Raw genomic sequence first — 18,676 nt, 5'->3', positions numbered from 1 at the left:
ACCCATCTACCAATAGGTGCCCTTCTATGCGAACCATTGGAAAACCTCCCTGATCTTTGTGGTTGAATCTGTGCTTGAAATTCACTACTCGACTGTGGGGAACAGCAATGGGGTAGTCATTTAGCAATCATGGTTAACACTATTATTGCACACAGAGTGGTGAATACATGTCATTTATGTGACTTGTTAAGCACATTTTTACTCCTGAACTTATTTAGCCTTGCCATAACAAAAGGGTTGAATAATTATTGACTCAAGACATTTCAGCTTTTTTTCAAGGCTCAGGGTAAGATGCAGACAGTTTCGAAGTAACACAAGTTCATTACAAAAACAGGGTGGCAGGCAAACGGCAGGTCAAGGGCAGGCAGAGGTCAGTAGTCCAGAGCAGAGTCCGAAAGGTAGAGAACGACAGGCAGGCTCAGGGTCAAGGCAGGCAGAATGGTCAAAAACCGGGAAAGCTAGAAAACAGGAACTAGAGACAGACAGAAGCATGGGGAAAACCCTGGTAGTCTTGACGGAACAAATCGAACTGGCAACAAACACAGAGAACACAGGTATAAGTACATTGGGGATAATGGGGGAGATGGGCGACACCTGGGGTGGAGACAAGCACAATGACAGGTGAAACAGATTAGGGTGTGCACTTCGTTTTTAATATATATAAAAAACATAATTCTACTTTGACATTATGGGTTATTGTGTGTAGATCAGTGACACAATCTTAATTTTGTCAATTTTAAATTCATACTGTTACACAACAACATTAGGAAAAAGTCAAGTTGTGTGAATACTTTCTGAAGGCACTGTGTATATAAATAATTGAAAAGTCTAAAAATATATGTAGGACTCATAATCACTTGATTTGTGATTAGATTGGTACATAAATATAATTTAATTGAGGATATACATCATTAAGACTTGTTTTTCAACCACAGATTATTTCACTTATAATTCACTGTATCACAATTCCAGTGGGTCAGAAGTTTATATACACTAAGTTGACTGTGTCTTTAAACAGCTTGGAGAATTCCAGAAAATGATGTCATGGCTTTAGAAGCTTCTGATAGGCTAATTTACATCATTTGAGTCAATTGGAGGTGTACATGTGGATGTATTTCAAGGCCGACCTTCAAACTCAGTGCCTCTTCTTATTTTCCCTCTTTACATCATGGGAAAATCTGAAGAAATAAGCCAAGACCTCAGAAAAAGAATTGTAGACCTCCACAACCAACCTTCCAAACGGCTGAAGGTACCACGTTCAACTGTACAAACAATAGTATTCTAGTATAAACACCATGGGGACCATGCAGCCGTGGAGGAGATGCGTTCTGTCTCCTAGAGATGAATGTACTTTGGCGCGAAAAATGCAAATCAATCCCAGAACAACAGCAAAGGACCTTGTGAAGATGCTGGAGGAAACAGGTACAAAAAAGTATATATATCCACAGTAAAAACGAGTCGTATATCGACATAACCTGAAAGGCTGCTCAGCAAGGAAGAAGCCACTGCTACAAATCCGCCATAAAACAGCCGGACTACGGTTTGCAACTGCACATGGGGACAAAGATTGTACTTTTTAGAGAAATGTCCTCTGGTCTGATGAAACAAAAATAGAACTGTTTGGCCATAATGACCATCGTTATATTTGGAGGGAAAAGGGGATGCTTGCAAGCTGTAGAACACCAACCCTACCGTGAAGCACAGGGGTGGCAGCATCATGTTGTGGGGGTGCTTTGCTGCAGGAGGGACTGGTGCACTTAACAAAATAGATGGCATCATGAGGGTGGAAAAGTATGCGGATATATTGAAGCAACATCTCAAGACATCAGTCAGGAAGTTAAAGCTTGGTCGCAAATGGGTCTTCCAAATGGACAATGACCCCAAGCATACTTCCAAAGTTGTGGCAAAATGGCTTAAGGACAACAAAGTCAAGGTATTGGAGTGGCCATCAGAAAGCCCTGACCTCAATCCTATAGAACATTTGTGGGCAGAACTGAAAAAGCGTGTGCGAGCAAGGAGGCCTACAAACCTGACTCAGTTACACCAGCTCTGTCAGGAGGAATGGGCCAAAATTCCCCCAACTTATTGTGGGAAACGTTTGACCCAAGTTAAACAATTTAAAGGCAATGCTACCAAATACTAATTGAGTGTATGTAAACTTCTTACCCACTGGGAATGTGCTAAAAGAAATAAAAGCTTAAGTAAATAATTCTCTCTACTATTATTCTGACTTTTCACATCCTTAAAATAAAGTGATGATCCTAACTGACCTAAGACAGGATTAAATGTCAGGAATTGTGAAAAACTGAATTTAAATGTACTTGGCTGAGGTGTATGTAAACTTCCGACTTCAACTGTACTTCTGATATTTATCGTTGGATAACGTGTGTAATTTTAGAAGTAATCTCTTTTCACAGTCACATGCAAGCCATTCCACATTGGCTATACTTAGGATCCATGTTTTAACTTTTATATAAGCTTCTGTGACTTGAACTAAGTGATGGGTTTTCAAGCAGAAGATTTTGCCATGCAGTAACACATATGACTCTGATGTATTGAGAGCATCTCTGGCTTCTCCGTCTCCCTTACTTGTCCTTGGGACTGGAGCGGCTTCACTTCCCAACACACTAAATGGGTTTTTCACTTTTTCCTTTTTGTGTTTTTTCTTCTTTTAAGTCAGGAGGAGAATATGGAGAAACGTTTTGGCCTGTCAAGTGAGCGTCGGCTGGACTTTTCCTTCTGATTTATTATATTTATCACCCATTTGTAACTGTAATAGTTCATTTTCTATTATTATTTTATTTTTCTATGTCCATTGCCTGCTTTCTCTTTCTCTTTCCCGTGGACTCTTTTCTCAATTGTATTTCCTTATATGTCCCATTTGATACCTAGTGTGTGTGGTGTCGTTATATAGGCACAACCCTGAAGGAAACATCCCAAGACTAAGGTGCAACGCTTAAGGAGGCACATAGCTTTGTAGCTCTTGAGATATGGGCAGCCCATTGCACTTAACCAAGGGTCACAGCGTGAGAAAAATCGTTGCCAATCCCTTTGCTTAACTCTCAACTGTAGGAGACACTTAATTTTGCACAGGTGGGTCATTCCACAAAATGGGTGCATTTTGCATCCCTTTGATATTTAAAGTAGTTATTATGCACCAATATTGAATTTGATAAGCCTGTTATATTATATTAAATTAAGTGAACTTTAATATAGACCACATGGAGAATTCAATGTATCAATTTTGTATTCTTTACTTGCTCTATTTTCTCATTGCTTGTTTGAGCAGAGCAAACTTTCCTTCAAGAGTCATCTAGTGTCATGATATTTGCAAACTACAGTAGTCTCAGTTATCATATGTGTCTTTGCCATGACACTGAGCGAGGCAGGGGAGGTGATATCAGGGTTGTGCAAAAGCAGAGCAAATGAAACAGGCGATAATCCTGTCTGACATTCCTCGCCTGCTGCACTTGGTTTCATCTAATCAGAGAGGGAACACATGGCCCAGTTTGCTGTGGTTTCAGGCACTTCTCCTAGCAGAAGTAGTACAAACATCTTCAATACTTTGAAAGTTAATTGTTGATTGCTGAGATACATAGACATATTGAGCTGGCATCTCTTGTTCTCAAAATGTCACAAAATGCTAGTCATCACACAAAAGTTTTGTAAGATTTGTAGGATAAATGTTGAAACAAAATATTCCTATTGCTGGCAACTTTGCCCACTACATGGTGGAGCGTTAGCGATAGGAAGAAAAGGTGTTATGGAGTTAATTTATGCATATGATTTTGTAATGCAACAGTTGTGTACTTTAATGTCACTAATGTTTTGTTCATGTAGCCTAGTTAAAATCGTCTAACATTAGGTTAATGTTGGCTTGCTTCCCTTTAGTGTTGACATGTGTTTGTGTGCACATACATCTGTCTTTGTTGTGTGTTTGGCTGTGATCAATCATGTATTCGTTCTCTCTTAAATATCCAGAGATGGAGGTATGGGGATTGTGGGCCTCTGAGTCATAGTCCACAGGGTCCAAGCCATGCTTATCCATCTCAGCGATAGAATATGTTGCAAGTGAAAATGAAGGCTACTGTAACGGCGTTCTTCGTTTGTCGAAAGAGAGTCGGACCGAAATGCAGCGTGGTGGTTAATCATGATCTTTAATGAAGAAAACGGTGATACATGAAATAACTTATAAATACAAAAACAACAAATGGAACGTGAAACTTATTACAGCCTATCTGGTGAACACTACACAGAGACAGGAACAATCACCCACGAAAGACAAAGCGAAACTCAGGCTACCTAAATACGGTTCCCAATCAGAGGCAACGAGAATCACCTGACTGTTGATTGAGAACCGCCTCAGGCAGCCAAGCCTATACAACACCCCTAATCAGCCGCGATCCCAAATACTCCAAACCCCAATACGAAATACAATAACATAAACCCCTGTCACACCCTGGCCTGACCAAATATATAACGAAAACACAAAATACAATGACCAAGGCGTGACAGCTACACACTTGTATTGCAGATTTGGTGTCTGAACGCAGGGCTCCAATGATGTAATTAATTTCCAAGCAATCCTGATGCCATAAAAACAGTTTCAAGGCAGACATGTCATTTTTCATCTGAGGCAAGAGGATGCAGTTTGTGAAAATGGCAAGGATTTGTAACATTTTACCAGTTCATGTTTTTTAAGCTGCCTCGGTTATTTTTCTGATTTATTTATAATTCCTTCCTGAGATGAGCTTCATTCATGTGTCAGGTTTTGTTTGATTTCACAAATTCATGCACAGAATATGTTTGCAATGCGAAGTGCAAAATATAGACTGGAGAGGAATTTTGATAGAATACATGAGATTTTGATACTGACAGCTGTCTTGCACTTTTCAGAGTAAACAACATTAAAATGCACACCACATATTTTCCAGGAGCTCTTGCTAGGGAGGTTTAACAAGATCTCATATTGAATGTAAGTATGTATCCCCTTTTGAAATAATCAAGTTGAAGATGCATAGAGACTTCGGAATAGAAGATAGATAGAATCTTTAGCCAAGTACAACTGCTTTCAGTGGTTTTCATTTGTTTGATGACCAGTTGCTTCAGGGTAGGTAGAGATTTGACAGAGCTTCCTACCAGGGTAATGACTTTAGATTGTTTCTGTCTTCCCTCTGCCAAACACTGCACATAATGTGCAGGCAGGGATCCGACAGATTAGGAGAGAAGTGAAGCTATTAGACAATCATATTCTCAAAGGCTAGGCTATAATTCAATGTCTGCCTCTACAATATTCATTGATGGGCCAACCACCTATGAATGTCATCTTGGTAGAAATGGTATTTAAGCACTTTTGAATGATTCTTTCCTGATTCATTTTGGCACATGAGGATAGGAGATGTAGCGCTAATCAAGATTCAGTTGAAATCAGAGGAGGCTGGTGGGGGGAGTTATAGCAGGACAGGATCATTGTAATGGCTGGAATAGATTATATGGAAACCACTCATTCCATTCCAGCCATTACAATGAGCCTGTCCTCATACAGCTCCTCCCAACTTCCTCCTCTGGTTGAAATGTGCAAGGGGCAAACTAGTCATGATTTTCAAGTGGTATAGGTTAATATGCCTATCACAATGATTGTTATGACTAGACAAATTATTTATCCGATTTCCCAGTAAAACATTGCCATGATATGCATTACAGACAAGTCAACATATTGATTTAATCTTATCTGATTTTGACATGAATAGCAAATACAGACATAAAAACCTCTGTAGCCAAAATATCATGACCGACATCTTTCTTTCTAAAGCAAGCCTGGCCCGTCACATACATACAGTGCCTTGTAAAAGTATTCATCCCCCCCTTGGCTTTTTTCCTATTTTGTTGCATTTCAACCTGTCATTTAAATATATATATTTTTTACATTTCATGTAATGGACATACACAAAATAGTCCAAATTGATAGGAAAAAAAGAACTTGTTTCAAAAAATTATACAAAATAAAAAACGGTGGTGCAGCCAATTACCTTCAGAAGTCACATAATTAGTTAAATAAATTCCACCTGTGTGCAATCTAAGTGTCACATGATCTGTCACATGATCTCAGTATATATACACCTGTTCTGAAAGTCCCCAGAGTCTGCAACACCACTAAGCAAGGGGCACCACTAAGCAAGTGACACTATGAAGACCAAGGAGCTGTCCAAACAGGTGAGGGACAAAGTTGTGGAGAAGTACAGATCAGGGTTGGGTTATAAAAAAATATCTGAAACTTTGAACATCCCACGGAGCACCATTAAATCAATTATTAAAAAATTGAAAGAATATGGCACCACAACAAACCTGCCAAGAGAGGGCCGCCCACCAAAACTCACAGACCAGGCAACGAGGGCATTTATCAGAGAGGCAACAAAGAGACCAAAGATAACCCTGAAGGAGCTGCAAAGCTCCACAGCGGAGGTTGCATTATCTGTCCATAGAACCGCTTTAAGCCATACACTCCACAGAGCTGGGCTTTACGGAACAGTGGTCAGAAAAAAATAAGCAAACATGTTCGGTGTTCGCCATAAGGCATGTGGGAGACTCCCCAAACATATGGAAGAAGGTACTTTGGTCAGATGAGACAAGAATTTTGCTTTTTGGCCATCAAGGATAATGTTATGTCTGGTGCAAACCCAACACCTCATCACCTCGAGAACACCATCCCCATCATGCTGTGGGGATGTTTTTCATTGACTGGGAAACTGGTCAGAATTGAAGGAATGATGGATGGGGCTAAATACAGGGACATTCTTGAGGGAAATCTGTTTCAGTCTTCCAGAGATTTGAGACTGGGACGGAGGTTCACCTTCCAGCAGGACAATGACCCTAAGCATAGTGCTGAAGCAACACTCGAGTGGTTTAAGGGGAAACATTTAAATGTCTTGGAATGGCCTAGTCCTCAATCCAATTGAGAATCTGTGGTATGACTTAAAGATTGCTGTACACCAGCGGAACCCATCCAACTTGAAGGAGCTGGAGCAGTTTTGCCTTGAAGAATCTGCAAAAAAAAAACTGGCAGCTTTAATTGCTGCAAAAGGTGACTCTACAAAGTATTGACTTTGAGGGGTGAATAGTTATGCACGCTCAAGTGTTCATTTTTTTTGTCTTATTTCTTGTTTGTTTCACAATAAAACATATTTTGCTTCTTCAAAGTGGTAGGCATGTTGTTTAAATCAAATGATACAAACCCCCCAAAAATCTATTTTAATTCCAGGTTGTAAGGCAACAAAATAAGGAAAATACCAAGGGGGATGAATACTTGTGCAAGTCACTGGTAGGCATCACATTGTGAGAGATTTGTCTCTTCAAAACACTTGAAAGGATTTGTATTTGCGAGCGATGAGATGCCTCTGTGGACTCTGTTGTTTACCAGAAAACCAATTTGGGACTGCCCACTGGCTGTGAATAAGGGCTATTTGAGTATTTGAGCACTCTGAAAGGGAAACTTTGCATTCGTCTTCTGAAGAATGGTAAATCTGCACTCTGCTCTTGGCAACCACTGGTGGGCCCTGCACTTCCTGCAGTGTTGAAAAATTCATAGCCAAAACGGCCTTCATCAAAACGTTTTCCTGATGAAAGATTTTTGCAAATTGATATGTCCAAATTATGTATTTTCTCTCACGTCCGATGCATTTTATACGGATTAGGATGTCTGTGGATGGCATCGCCTTTCTGGTATTTTTGAAAATCTGTTCTTTGTTATTTATTTGTTTTGACTTTGTAATATATATTTATTGCTTTGTTGCTCAATTTTTCTCTTAAGTAATTGCACCATGCTTGGGTACAGCTTGCCAGAGTGATTGCACAAAAACCTGATACTCTGCCAAGCCTTTTGAATGGCTTTCAGTAGAGCCTTTTTCCTGCCCTTTCATTTTTTGTGTAAAGCTGGCTGTGCATTGACAGTAGCAGCACTTTGTGTAATTCCCCAGATTGAAAATCTGTTTCACCATGACTGATTCCCTCAGTGTTGTTCCTGACGGTTGGAAATTATACTGGGATTTGCAGACATCCTCTTCCCGACTAGCTCAGCTCTCAGAAACACTCTGATTAACTTCAACCTCCCCATCTTAACTATGGACCAATCCGATTAGCACACGGTACTGGAATAGGTGCAGGTAATACAAAAAAATAGAAATATTTGCTAACAAAATCATAGTAGTGTTTGTTCTGTGACCAAACACTACTATGGTTACACCCCCTCTCTATTACACTGTATTGTAGGTCAAGAGTCACTTACTGACAGATTAGCCCCTCATTGGGCACCCTGCCCCCTCCTCTTCTATTGGAAAGATTTGTTTGGTTTCAAAAGGAAGGGCAGGCACAAGAGAAGAACCATCCTAGTAGTTCACTCTCCTTTTGTCTTACTTGCATTTTCAGTGAAATCTTTCTAGTTTTTTTCTTCTGAGCTATTGGAGTGGCCGTTGATTCCTAGCCTCCCTTGTTTCTCCCTTTTTGTCTTGTTAACTCCCTGTGTTCCTGAACTCATTACAGAGCAATAGGCCCCGAGCGCTGAATTGTGCACCCAGAGGGAGCAGTAACTGTAAATAACCAGGACTGCAGGCTTCCCGATAACATGTTACCAAGATGATAACAGCCCTTCTTAGCAGTCCTGTTGACCTACTCCTTGCCTTTGGCTCGCAAAGGACCCTTCAGCTCTCTCTGTTTTTATCTCCAAACTCTCTGCAGGAAAGATTATTCTCCTGTGTTCTCCTGGGAGAAGAAGAAGCAAACAAAACAACAGATAAAACAACAAAGAACCGACTGGACTGTTGTCCCTCTGCCAAAGCCTCTCCTGTCCTTTGTAGGCCTCCACATAATTAACTTGTAAAAAGATAGCATGAAATTGGAACAGACTTGTATTTACTCTCTGAAGAGACCACCACTGCACAGCACTCAAAATGATAAGAGAGAAAAAACACGACCAAAACAAAAACAATGCACAAGCTTACTGGTAAAGCATGATCCTTTAAGGCTTCAGAAATCGATAAAAGTAGAGATGATCATTTTGAAGTGCTTTTACAGGTTCATGTCATGGGCTTGCTTGATGTGAGCTTGTGGGCAAAAACATTGGCTGGCTGAGATTGATAATACAATTAAGACAATTTTACTAAGCATGCATCACTATGACCCATTACCACACCAACTGCTCTGGATGTAACATATTTGATTTAAGGTCTTTTGAAAATTATTATAAAAGGGCAGAGAGAAAATGTTGTCTCTTTTGAATTTACAGGCTTCTCCATCATTTGTGCCAAATATGTGGATGGCATATCTCACTGGTATCCCCAGGCTGAGCCATTTTCATATCTGTTGAGTTTGCTGGTGTTCAAATGGTTTCATAAAGAGAGGGTATTGTTTACCTATTCTCTCTTGTTCAGATGTTCTAGTTTTTCACATACAGATTCATTTTCTTTTCAGGGTTGTCTCTATTTCAACGAGGCATTCCCTTAATCCCTTAATGCCAAACAATTGAATATAGTTTTAACAAAAAAGTTATTTAAATTCACTGTGTTTTGACACCTGTTACAGAGTTTGCTTGAACTTGGAGTCACCTCTTTACTCTGGCTTGGAGATTTAATGATAAGAAAAAAGTTTTTTAAGAAGTCATGAAGCAAGATATTGATGTTTTCTCTGTGACAACTTGCCTTTAGACACCGGAGGAAAAGTGCAAGGACAGACATTTTGCTCCAGGTCTAAACTGAGACACCTCTGCTGGATGGAATCAATTCCGTCTTTATCAGTTGTCTGTACCCTGGAATTCCCACACCAGGGGCAAGCTGATGTGTTTTCCAATAATGGAGCGCATAGCAAAAATAAGTTTAAAAGGTTCACACTCTCATGTCCCTTTTAATTTCCAGTGCAGCTTGTACCACAGAGGAAAGCCCAGGAGAAGGATGTCTTTGTCCAGCCCCGTTTATTTAGTGTTGAGGTCGAATTTGCAGCATGATTTAAACATTTTTGATTCAGTTGTCTGTGCGACGAGCTTCTGGTGCTTTGTACCAATAATACAGTAAGTCATGACTATATCAAGCAATATTCAGCAAGTTATTGATATTGGTATTGAATTGATTTTAAACACTTCAGTCTATTTGTCTTCATGTGCATAATCAATTTCCATTCCTTTTATGCTATTTCATTTCAGACATATGTTATCCCTTTTATTGTGCAGTGAGGAAAAGTCTGGGAGAGCAAAATGTTGTGGTAAATGTTTCTTTGTTATTGTAGTTAGACTGCCATAAATTGAAGCCATCACAAGGAAAACCCATAAATCAATCATCCAAATAATGCATTTGAAAACAACTTTCATTACTATGGCTCTGTTGAACAGAGCACCCCGGGCATGCTGCATGATACATCTGCATGGGAGAGGCACATAGGCCATCCATTCAGTGCAGCTGCAGATTGTCCCATTGTGTGGGCTGAGCACTGACTGCTCTCCCTTGTACCTCCGTAATGGAATTAGATTAGCCATGTTTTCTCCTGTGAGTCCATGTGTGAATGACCCTCTGCTTGCCTTGCCCATGCACTGGCTGCCATCTTGCACACTTCTGCAGTTACAGGGTTTTCAGCTCTCATGTTACTGTCAAATTAAGTATTACATTCATAATTTCCTATGTATTTCTATGCATGAAATTCAGCAACTTGCAAAAATACCTTTTTCTTTTAACAAAGCACATAAGTGAATGTATAAAACCAGTTTACCAGTGTAAAATAGGGACCTGGTATCAGTCGTAACAGCAGAAATGTTGTAGGAGGCAGGCAGGCTCAGGTGCAGAAGTTATGCTTCCAGGGTATGATGCTAGTGGTCCAGAGTCGAGACAGGGTATGATGCTAGTGGTCCAGAGTAGAGACGGTCCAGAGTCGAGACGTGCAATATTTACAAAATAATCCAAATATATATTTTTAATAATTAGATAAACTTCTCAATTTAACTTCATGACATGCAAAGGCCTTGGAGCAGGCAAACCTGTCTACCTTATTTAGGTTGGGCTATATATACCAGGCTCAAATAAGCCTCCCATCACAATTACCAAAATCAATCTGCCAAAGAAGCCAAAAACAGGCGCTTACTGCCAGGACTAAGATCCAGATACAGACACAGGAGGCAGATAGTACAAGTTTCAGAGTGTATTATAGTACAAGTTTCAGAGTGTATTATAGTACAAGGGGCAGGCAAAAGGTAAGTCAAGGCAGGAAGGTCAGAACTGAGAAGACTAAGAAAAATAAAAACTAGGTCACAGGAAACATGGGATCACGCTGGTAGGACTTGACAAGACGAACTGGCAACAGACAAACCGAAAATGCAGGTATAAATGCACAGGGGAACACGACAAATGGTGCAGCAATGACTAAATAGCAAACAAAAACATTTATTGTACCTTGTGAGACTACCTAATGTTCATGTGCACTTGTCGACAATGTTGCAATGAACGGTAAGGAATATACTCAGTGGACAGCTTATTATGTACACCAACCCCGTTCACGAAAATGGCTCCCATGTGGCTTGCTATAAAAAGCAGGCATCGAGGCATTCAAATACTGTTAGAACATTAGAATGGGCAAAGCAAGCGACCTAAGTGGCTTTGAGTGTGGTATGATCGTCCGTGCCAGGTGGGCTGGTTTCAGTATCTCAGAAATGTCCGGCCTGCTGGGCTTTTCACGCACAACGGTGTCTAAGGTTTACCGAGAATGGTGCTACAACCAGAAAACAACCAGTCAGCGGCAGCCCTGTGGGCAAAAACAGCTTGTTGATGAGAGTTAGAAGGAGAATGGCAAGAGTCGTGTAAGCTAACAGGCAGGCCACAAACAGGCAAATAACAGGGCAGTACAACAGTGATGTGTAGAACGGCATCTCGGAACCCACAACTGGTCAGTCATTGTCACAGATGGGCTATTGCAGAAGAGGAACACACAGGGTTCCACTTCTATCAGGTAAAAACAAGAAGAAGTGCCTCCAGTGGGCAGGTGATCACCTACACTGGTAAATTGAGGAGTGCAAAAACATCACCTTGTCCGACGAATCCTGGTTCCTGTTGCATCATGCTGATGGCAGAGTCAGGATTTAGCGTAAGCACTATGTGGCCATGGCCCTATCCTGCCTGGTGTTAATGGTAACACAACTCTTCTTACCAATTGAGCAACATTTCCATGCTCCTGAGGAATTCAGACTGTTCTGTAGGCAAAGGTGAGTCTGACCCAGTACTAAATGGGTGTACCTAATAAACTGTGTAGATTTAACAGACATTTGTTTTAATTTTGGTAAAAAATGAACAAACATTTATAATGGGGAAACAAAGTGCTCGAAAATGGCAGGAGTTTGGAGAGCGAGCAGGAGTAGTGGAAAGATGCATGGTGTGTCTTCACTACAACCGGTGTATTCATTAGTTGGATTCCACTGCAAATGCTGTTGAGTTAAGTTTTGTTCTTAAAGACACGCTCCCGAACTTTGGCGTTTACTAAGTATTTTTTAAACCTCCCGCTTTGTGTTAGATGTGTCAATGTGTAGTTCATACATGCATAATCTATGAGCAGAATTACTGTCTTACCTCAATTAGCCTTGAAATCACTAGTTTGAAAGTTACTTTTTTTGGAAGCTGTGCTGCCCCATTTCCCCAAAACTTTCCCCCACATGGGTCAGACCCTAGGCAATTTGAGATCTAGCCAATGAGCTTCAGCCCCTCTCCATTTGAGTGACAGCTGGCAAGATGCACACACAGCTGTAACGGCAGATTTAGCAGGGATCGGACCAAAACGCAGCGTAGTAAGTGTCTATAAGTGGCTGGCGGCTCTGGCAGCTCCTGGCTGGCTGGCGACTCTGGCAGCTCCTGGCTGACTGACGGCTCTGGCAAGTCCTGACAGACTGGCGGCTCAGGACAGACTGGCGGCTCTAGCAGCTCAGGACGGAATGGCGGCTCTAGCAGCTCAGGACAGACGGGAGACTCTAGCAGCTCAGGACAGACGGGAGACTCTAGCAGCTCAGGACAGACGGGAGACTCTAGCAGCTCTGGACAGGAGGAAGGCTCTGGCAGCACTGGAGAGGAGGAAGGCTCTGGCAGCGCTGGACAGGCGGGAGACCCTGTAGGCAGAAAACGGAGAGACAGCATGGTGCGGGGGGCTGCCACCGGAGGGCTGGTGCGTGGAGGTGGCACTGGATAGACCAGACAGTGCAGGCGCACTGGAGCTCTTGAGCACCGAGCCTGCCCAACCTTACCTGGTTGAATGCTCCCGGTCGCCATGCCAGTGCGGCAAGGTGGAATAACCCGCACTGGGCTGTGCTGGCGAACCGGGGACACCATGTCTAAGGCTGGTGCCATGTAGACGCACTGGAAACCAGATGCGTAGAGCCGGCTTCATGGCACCTGGCTCGATGCCCACTCTAGCCCGGCCAATACGAGGAGCTGGAATGTACCGCACCGGGCTATGCACCCGTACCGGGGACATTGTGCGCTCCACAGCATAACACGGTGCCTGCCTGGTCCCTCTCGCTCTCCGGTAAGCACGGGAAGTTGGCGCAGGTCTCCTAACTGGCTTCGCCACACTCCCCGTGTGCCTCCCCCCTCTCGGGCTTCCCACCGCGCCGCCGTCCATTCCCCGGTATCCCTCCTCACACTGCTCCAGAGAATCCCAGGCAGGCTCCGGCACTCTCCCTGGGTCGACCGCCCACCTGTCTATCTCCTCCCAAGTAGTGACATAGTCCAGATCACGCTCCCATGTCCAGAAATCCTGACATCGCTGCCGCTGCTGCTGCTGCCCGTTACCACGCCGCTTGGTCCTCTGTTGGTGGGTGTATCTGTAACGCAGATTTCCTCCTCTTCGTCTGAACGCAGCGTGGTAAGTGTCCATATCGATTATTATAAAACAAACTGAACACTAAGAACTACAAAACAATAAATGTGAACATGAACGAAAACCAAACCGAAACAGTCCCGTGTGGTGACAGACACGGAAACAAACACCCACAACCCACAACCCAACAGTGAAACCCAGGCTACCTAAGTATGATTCTCAATCAGAGACAACTAACGACACCTGCCTCTGATTGAGAACCATACTAGGCCGAAACAGAAACCTAAACATAGAAACATAGACTGCCCACCCCAACTCACGCCCTGACCATACTAAATAAAGACAAAACAAAGGAAAATAAAGGTCAGAACGTGACAACAGCAGAGTAAGAGAGAGAGCAATGACATGGTACAGGATAACTTTAAATGGAAGTTGGAGTTCAGTCATGTCTCTTCTCACAAAAAATATCGGCTTGAATTTGCTGAAAGGTCCTCTGCAGACTTCTATCCATTTTAGTGCATGGAAGAATTTTAGCTTGTGCTAAACACTTTGCATTACTATTCGGATGGATGGTAACATGTGGAAAACATACAATTAAACAATTTTCGTATAAGAACCCAACAGCTTTTATGTCATGTTGAAGTGTGTTTGGAGTAAACTGTTTATGTTGCTAAATGTTTTGCCTCGGGCAAAACATTTTGCTACGGAATCTGACTAATGAATACACCCCCGGTATACATTTCTGATGGTTCAACATTACCCCCAATCTTTTAATTAAGAAAATAAATACATTGAGACTAGAGAAAAAGAGGGAGAGTTTTGTATGAACTACAGAGTCCTTAAGGAGAACCTGTCATGTTTAAACTGATTGTCCAGAACAGCAAAGTCTTCAGTACTCAGCCCACTGGGTGGGTTCTTAAAGTTTGTTGAAACCCAATTGATTAAATAGTAAGTGCTGCATATGTTTCTCCCAGTGGTTGATGATTGATATGGAACATAACTTATGAAGACTCTCCACTGAGTACGAATGTAGACACACAAGTCTCCAGAGGAATTATGCAGTATTAACTCTAATCTCTTAAAGAGAACTGATGTTTTTCTCTGATGCTTGCTCCCTCCCTCTTTTATCTTTTATCTAGTAGTGTATACTAGTTACACTATTGTTTGACTGCATCTTTGTGCAAATTAGTCAAATTACTTTGGATAAGTATTCTCACTGTTCCAAGTAGTCGTGCATAGGCTACCAATATGAAGGCTATCAAGAATAGATTTTTTTCCTAATGGTATTTTTACGTTTTAACACTTGAAGATTTGTTTGCCATTTATGTTTTTTAAATACTGAATGATAGGGAATTTATTAAAGGACTGCAACGATGGAATCTGGAGTTAGCCGCCATAAAATTAAAACTGAAATCAAACCTGTGTCATATCCTTGCTTCACAAGCTGAACATGCAATTCTAACCTTGAGGCCTGTGCTATCCCTCACGTCAGGTCTTTAAGCATCAAGCTCAATAACCTAGCAGCGCATGGCTGCTGTGCTTTGAATTAGAGATACCATTTTGTATCACCCTGCGACGACATCTGCAGTGTGTTTTAAAAGGTTGTTGATCAACTTTGTGTTTGTCTGTTACTCTTCTGATTAGTAACCTCTACCTCACCAGTTTGTGGTAGGGTAAATGCACTTTTGGTCGGACTCTCTCACCATGCAATGAAGACATTCAAGTGCTGTTGTTGGAATTCCTCTGAACCTCTTGTTGCAATAGTGCCTAAGAAATTCCTCAGCTATGTGCTCATCCGCTGTCCATGGTCCTGAAAGGCCAAACGAGTGGAGGACTCTGTCACTAACTTTCTGAGAGCCTGAAAGTTAGTGAATTTTTGTAGTCTATTTATGGTGCCGCATTAGTGTATACAAGCTTCCGATTTAGTTGTGGCTCCATAAACATATGCAGGCGTGTGCTCTGAGGAGCCATTTACCCAATTCAATGGACTTAGTTATTTTATGTATAAAAAGCGCACTGCATGCAACATTTTGGGCTCTTCAGAAATCATATGCAATTGAAAAGCATCAATCTCTTGAAGTATATTTTTAACACACTTATGGGTTTATGTTTAATCCATGTTTACTTGTCTCTAGTTTAGAAACATGTAGATAAATCCTTCATTGTATTAATTTGAATACTGAAAGTAGCCTAAATAAATCAGTCAACAAAAAACAGTAGCTGTGTTATCCACACATACATATGAAACAACCTTTAGAGACTTATCTGTGTCCTCTAATAGCCAATATTTGGTAGTGTAAACCAGATAAATGGCTAAGACATTGGTATTCAAGATGATAGATTATACAGGACATCTGGTTGGAACAGGTGCGGTTGTCATATTCGCATCATGCTATCTGCAGCTGTGGGTGTTTCAGCAAACCCTTGGCTTTATCTGTTGTCAATGGCTCTGGATTGCTTTGCCAGCACCTGCCACTTCTCAGTCAGTCTGTACAGTATGTGGTTTTAAATAAGTTATTTCATGTAAGGATTGTAAAACAGATGCGACTTTGGTTTGCGGTACAGTATGTTTCACTTATCTTCTCCCAGCCGCCACCAAGTGTAGCAATATGTGGAGTAGGTTGTGCGTCAATAACTGAAATAGCTGTGATGATATTTTACTCCCTTATAAACTACATGCACGTAAGCACACACACAGTGTTCGTTCATGTAATGGACACTGTAAAGGTCAGTTATCAACCTTTACCACAGGTGTCTGATAAGTTTTAAAAGGATCTCACTATGTCTGATCCTATTTGTAATCTTACAGCCCTACCATTGTTCACAAGAGCTACAGACCAATATACATTTTTGCAGAGAGCATTTCTATTTTGCAACCAATGTGTTGGAATTGAAAACCGGGAAGCTGTTAGAGAATGGCGGACATGTACACTGAGTGTACAAACATTAGGAACACCTTCCTAATATTTAGTTGCACCCCCCTTTGCCCTCAGTACAGCCTCAATTCGTCAGGGTATGGACTCTACAAGGTGTCGAAAGCATTCCACAGGGATGCTGGCCCACGTTGACTCCAATGCTTCCCACAGATGTGTCAAGTTGGCTTGAAACATACGTGAAACTGCATGAAAAACCCAGCAGTTCTTGACACACTACTACCATACCCCATCAAAGGCATTTTAATTGTTTTCTTGCCCAGACACCCTGTGAATGGCACACATACACAATCCATGTCTCAATTGTCTCAAGGCTTAAAAATACTTATTTAACCTGTCCCCTACCCTTCATCTACATTGAAGTGGATTTAACAAATGACATCAATAAGGGATCATAGCTTTCACCTTGATTCACCTGGTCAGTCTATGTCATGGAAAGAGTAAGTGTTCCTAATGTTTTGTTCACAGTTTAAATACAGCATCATGTGTTACAAAATAAACATACAATTTGTAACACAAGTCCAAAATGATTTCCAGATTATATGGGGTTCTGTTATCCTTTTTCCCAGTGGGGTCTTTGATGTACTTGCACAAAAATAATAATGCATATATTTTAAAGCTCATGAAGGAGCATCATCCAGTGTCCTATGAGGGTTGGCAGATGATGCTGTTTCTGTGGACAGTGAGACGAGTGAAGGGATTTTCAGGAAGCAGTCGATTAGCCCTCTCAGATGGCAGAAGGAGAGCGATCTGCTCTGACGGTGTGGTGGTTACCCCATCTGTCAATAATTAGCTCAGTGCTACCTGGCACCAGGTGGTCGTTCGTTTCCACACTCCTTCCACACCACATGGACCGGCTAAGGGACGCAGAGTAGAGCAGGTTGTCCTCTTGCCTAGGGAGTTTACTCTGCGAGCCAGTGGGCAAGCTGGGCCTATGGACTAAGTTTTTATGGCAATATATAAATCACACAGCGGTGGATGATGCAACTTTGCTGTTAATCTATATTTTATTTGGAAGTTACCACCTTCCAAAGCTGTCCCAGTTGTCACCTAAACATTAGCTAATTTCCATTCTCTTCATCCCACCCATTGTCACTAGGGTGCGGATTATGTTTACGTTTTAGTCATTTAGCAGACACTCTTATCCAGAGCGACTTATAGGAGCAATTCGTTTTAAGTACCTTGCTCAAGGGTACATCGGCAGATTTTTCACCTAGTCAGCTCTGGGATTCGAACTCGTGACCATTCGGTTACTGAGCCAACGCTCTTAACCACTAGGCTACCTACATTATATTCACATTAAATCTACACAGTTTACAACGGATATCAGTAGATCATATGCATTTGTATTATTCCATTTGGAAATATCTCCCAAGTTTCTAGCCACCTGAGCTGTCTAGGAGATGCCTAGGAGGTGAATTGGTGAAAACCTTTCGAAAAAAATAATAATACAGATTTATGTCAGGAAGCTTATGTAGTATGTGAAATTAAATATTCTTGGGACGGTGGCTATGCTTTTTTAAAAACGTGTTGGTTAGGTCTAACTGTTGGGAGCCCAACATGAATCCTGATAGTCTGGATGTGATCTTTATTTTCCCAGGTAACCTTGGACGTGTTGACTGCATCAGTGAATTTGAGTTTGACCTTTTCATCAGACCGGACACCTGTAACCCTCGCTTCAGAGTATGGTTCAACTTCACAGTGGAGAATGTGCAGGAAACACAGGTAGGTGATTGTATGAATAATGTATACTGCAGGATACACTAAAATGTTATTTGATTATTTCCTATAACTGGTAGAGCTATCAACCTGTCTGTATTCATTAAAATGTCTATGCACACTTTGAGTAGCCCACGATTCATAATGATTGGAAGTTTTGTTGTTTCACAGCCCTTCAGAAGAGTTGTTTGTTT

General features: G+C 41.6%; 1 protein-coding gene across 1 annotated transcript in view; it reads left to right on the top strand.

The window, feature by feature from the left end:
• LOC109897490 (cytosolic carboxypeptidase 6) overlaps positions 1 to 18,676 on the top strand; it is a 469,989-nt gene that overhangs the window by 16,251 nt on the left and 435,062 nt on the right. The window contains exon 3 of the mRNA XM_031832857.1: positions 18,364 to 18,488. Within this exon, the coding sequence (XP_031688717.1) occupies positions 18,364 to 18,488 (125 nt within the window). The remainder of the gene's footprint in view (positions 1 to 18,363; positions 18,489 to 18,676) is intronic.

Source organism: Oncorhynchus kisutch, linkage group LG10, assembly GCF_002021735.2.
Source record: "Oncorhynchus kisutch isolate 150728-3 linkage group LG10, Okis_V2, whole genome shotgun sequence".
In the NCBI taxonomy this organism is placed as follows: Eukaryota; Metazoa; Chordata; class Actinopteri; order Salmoniformes; family Salmonidae; genus Oncorhynchus; species Oncorhynchus kisutch.
Note: the sequence above shows the minus strand (reverse complement) of the source record. Positions and strands in the feature narration are given on the sequence as shown.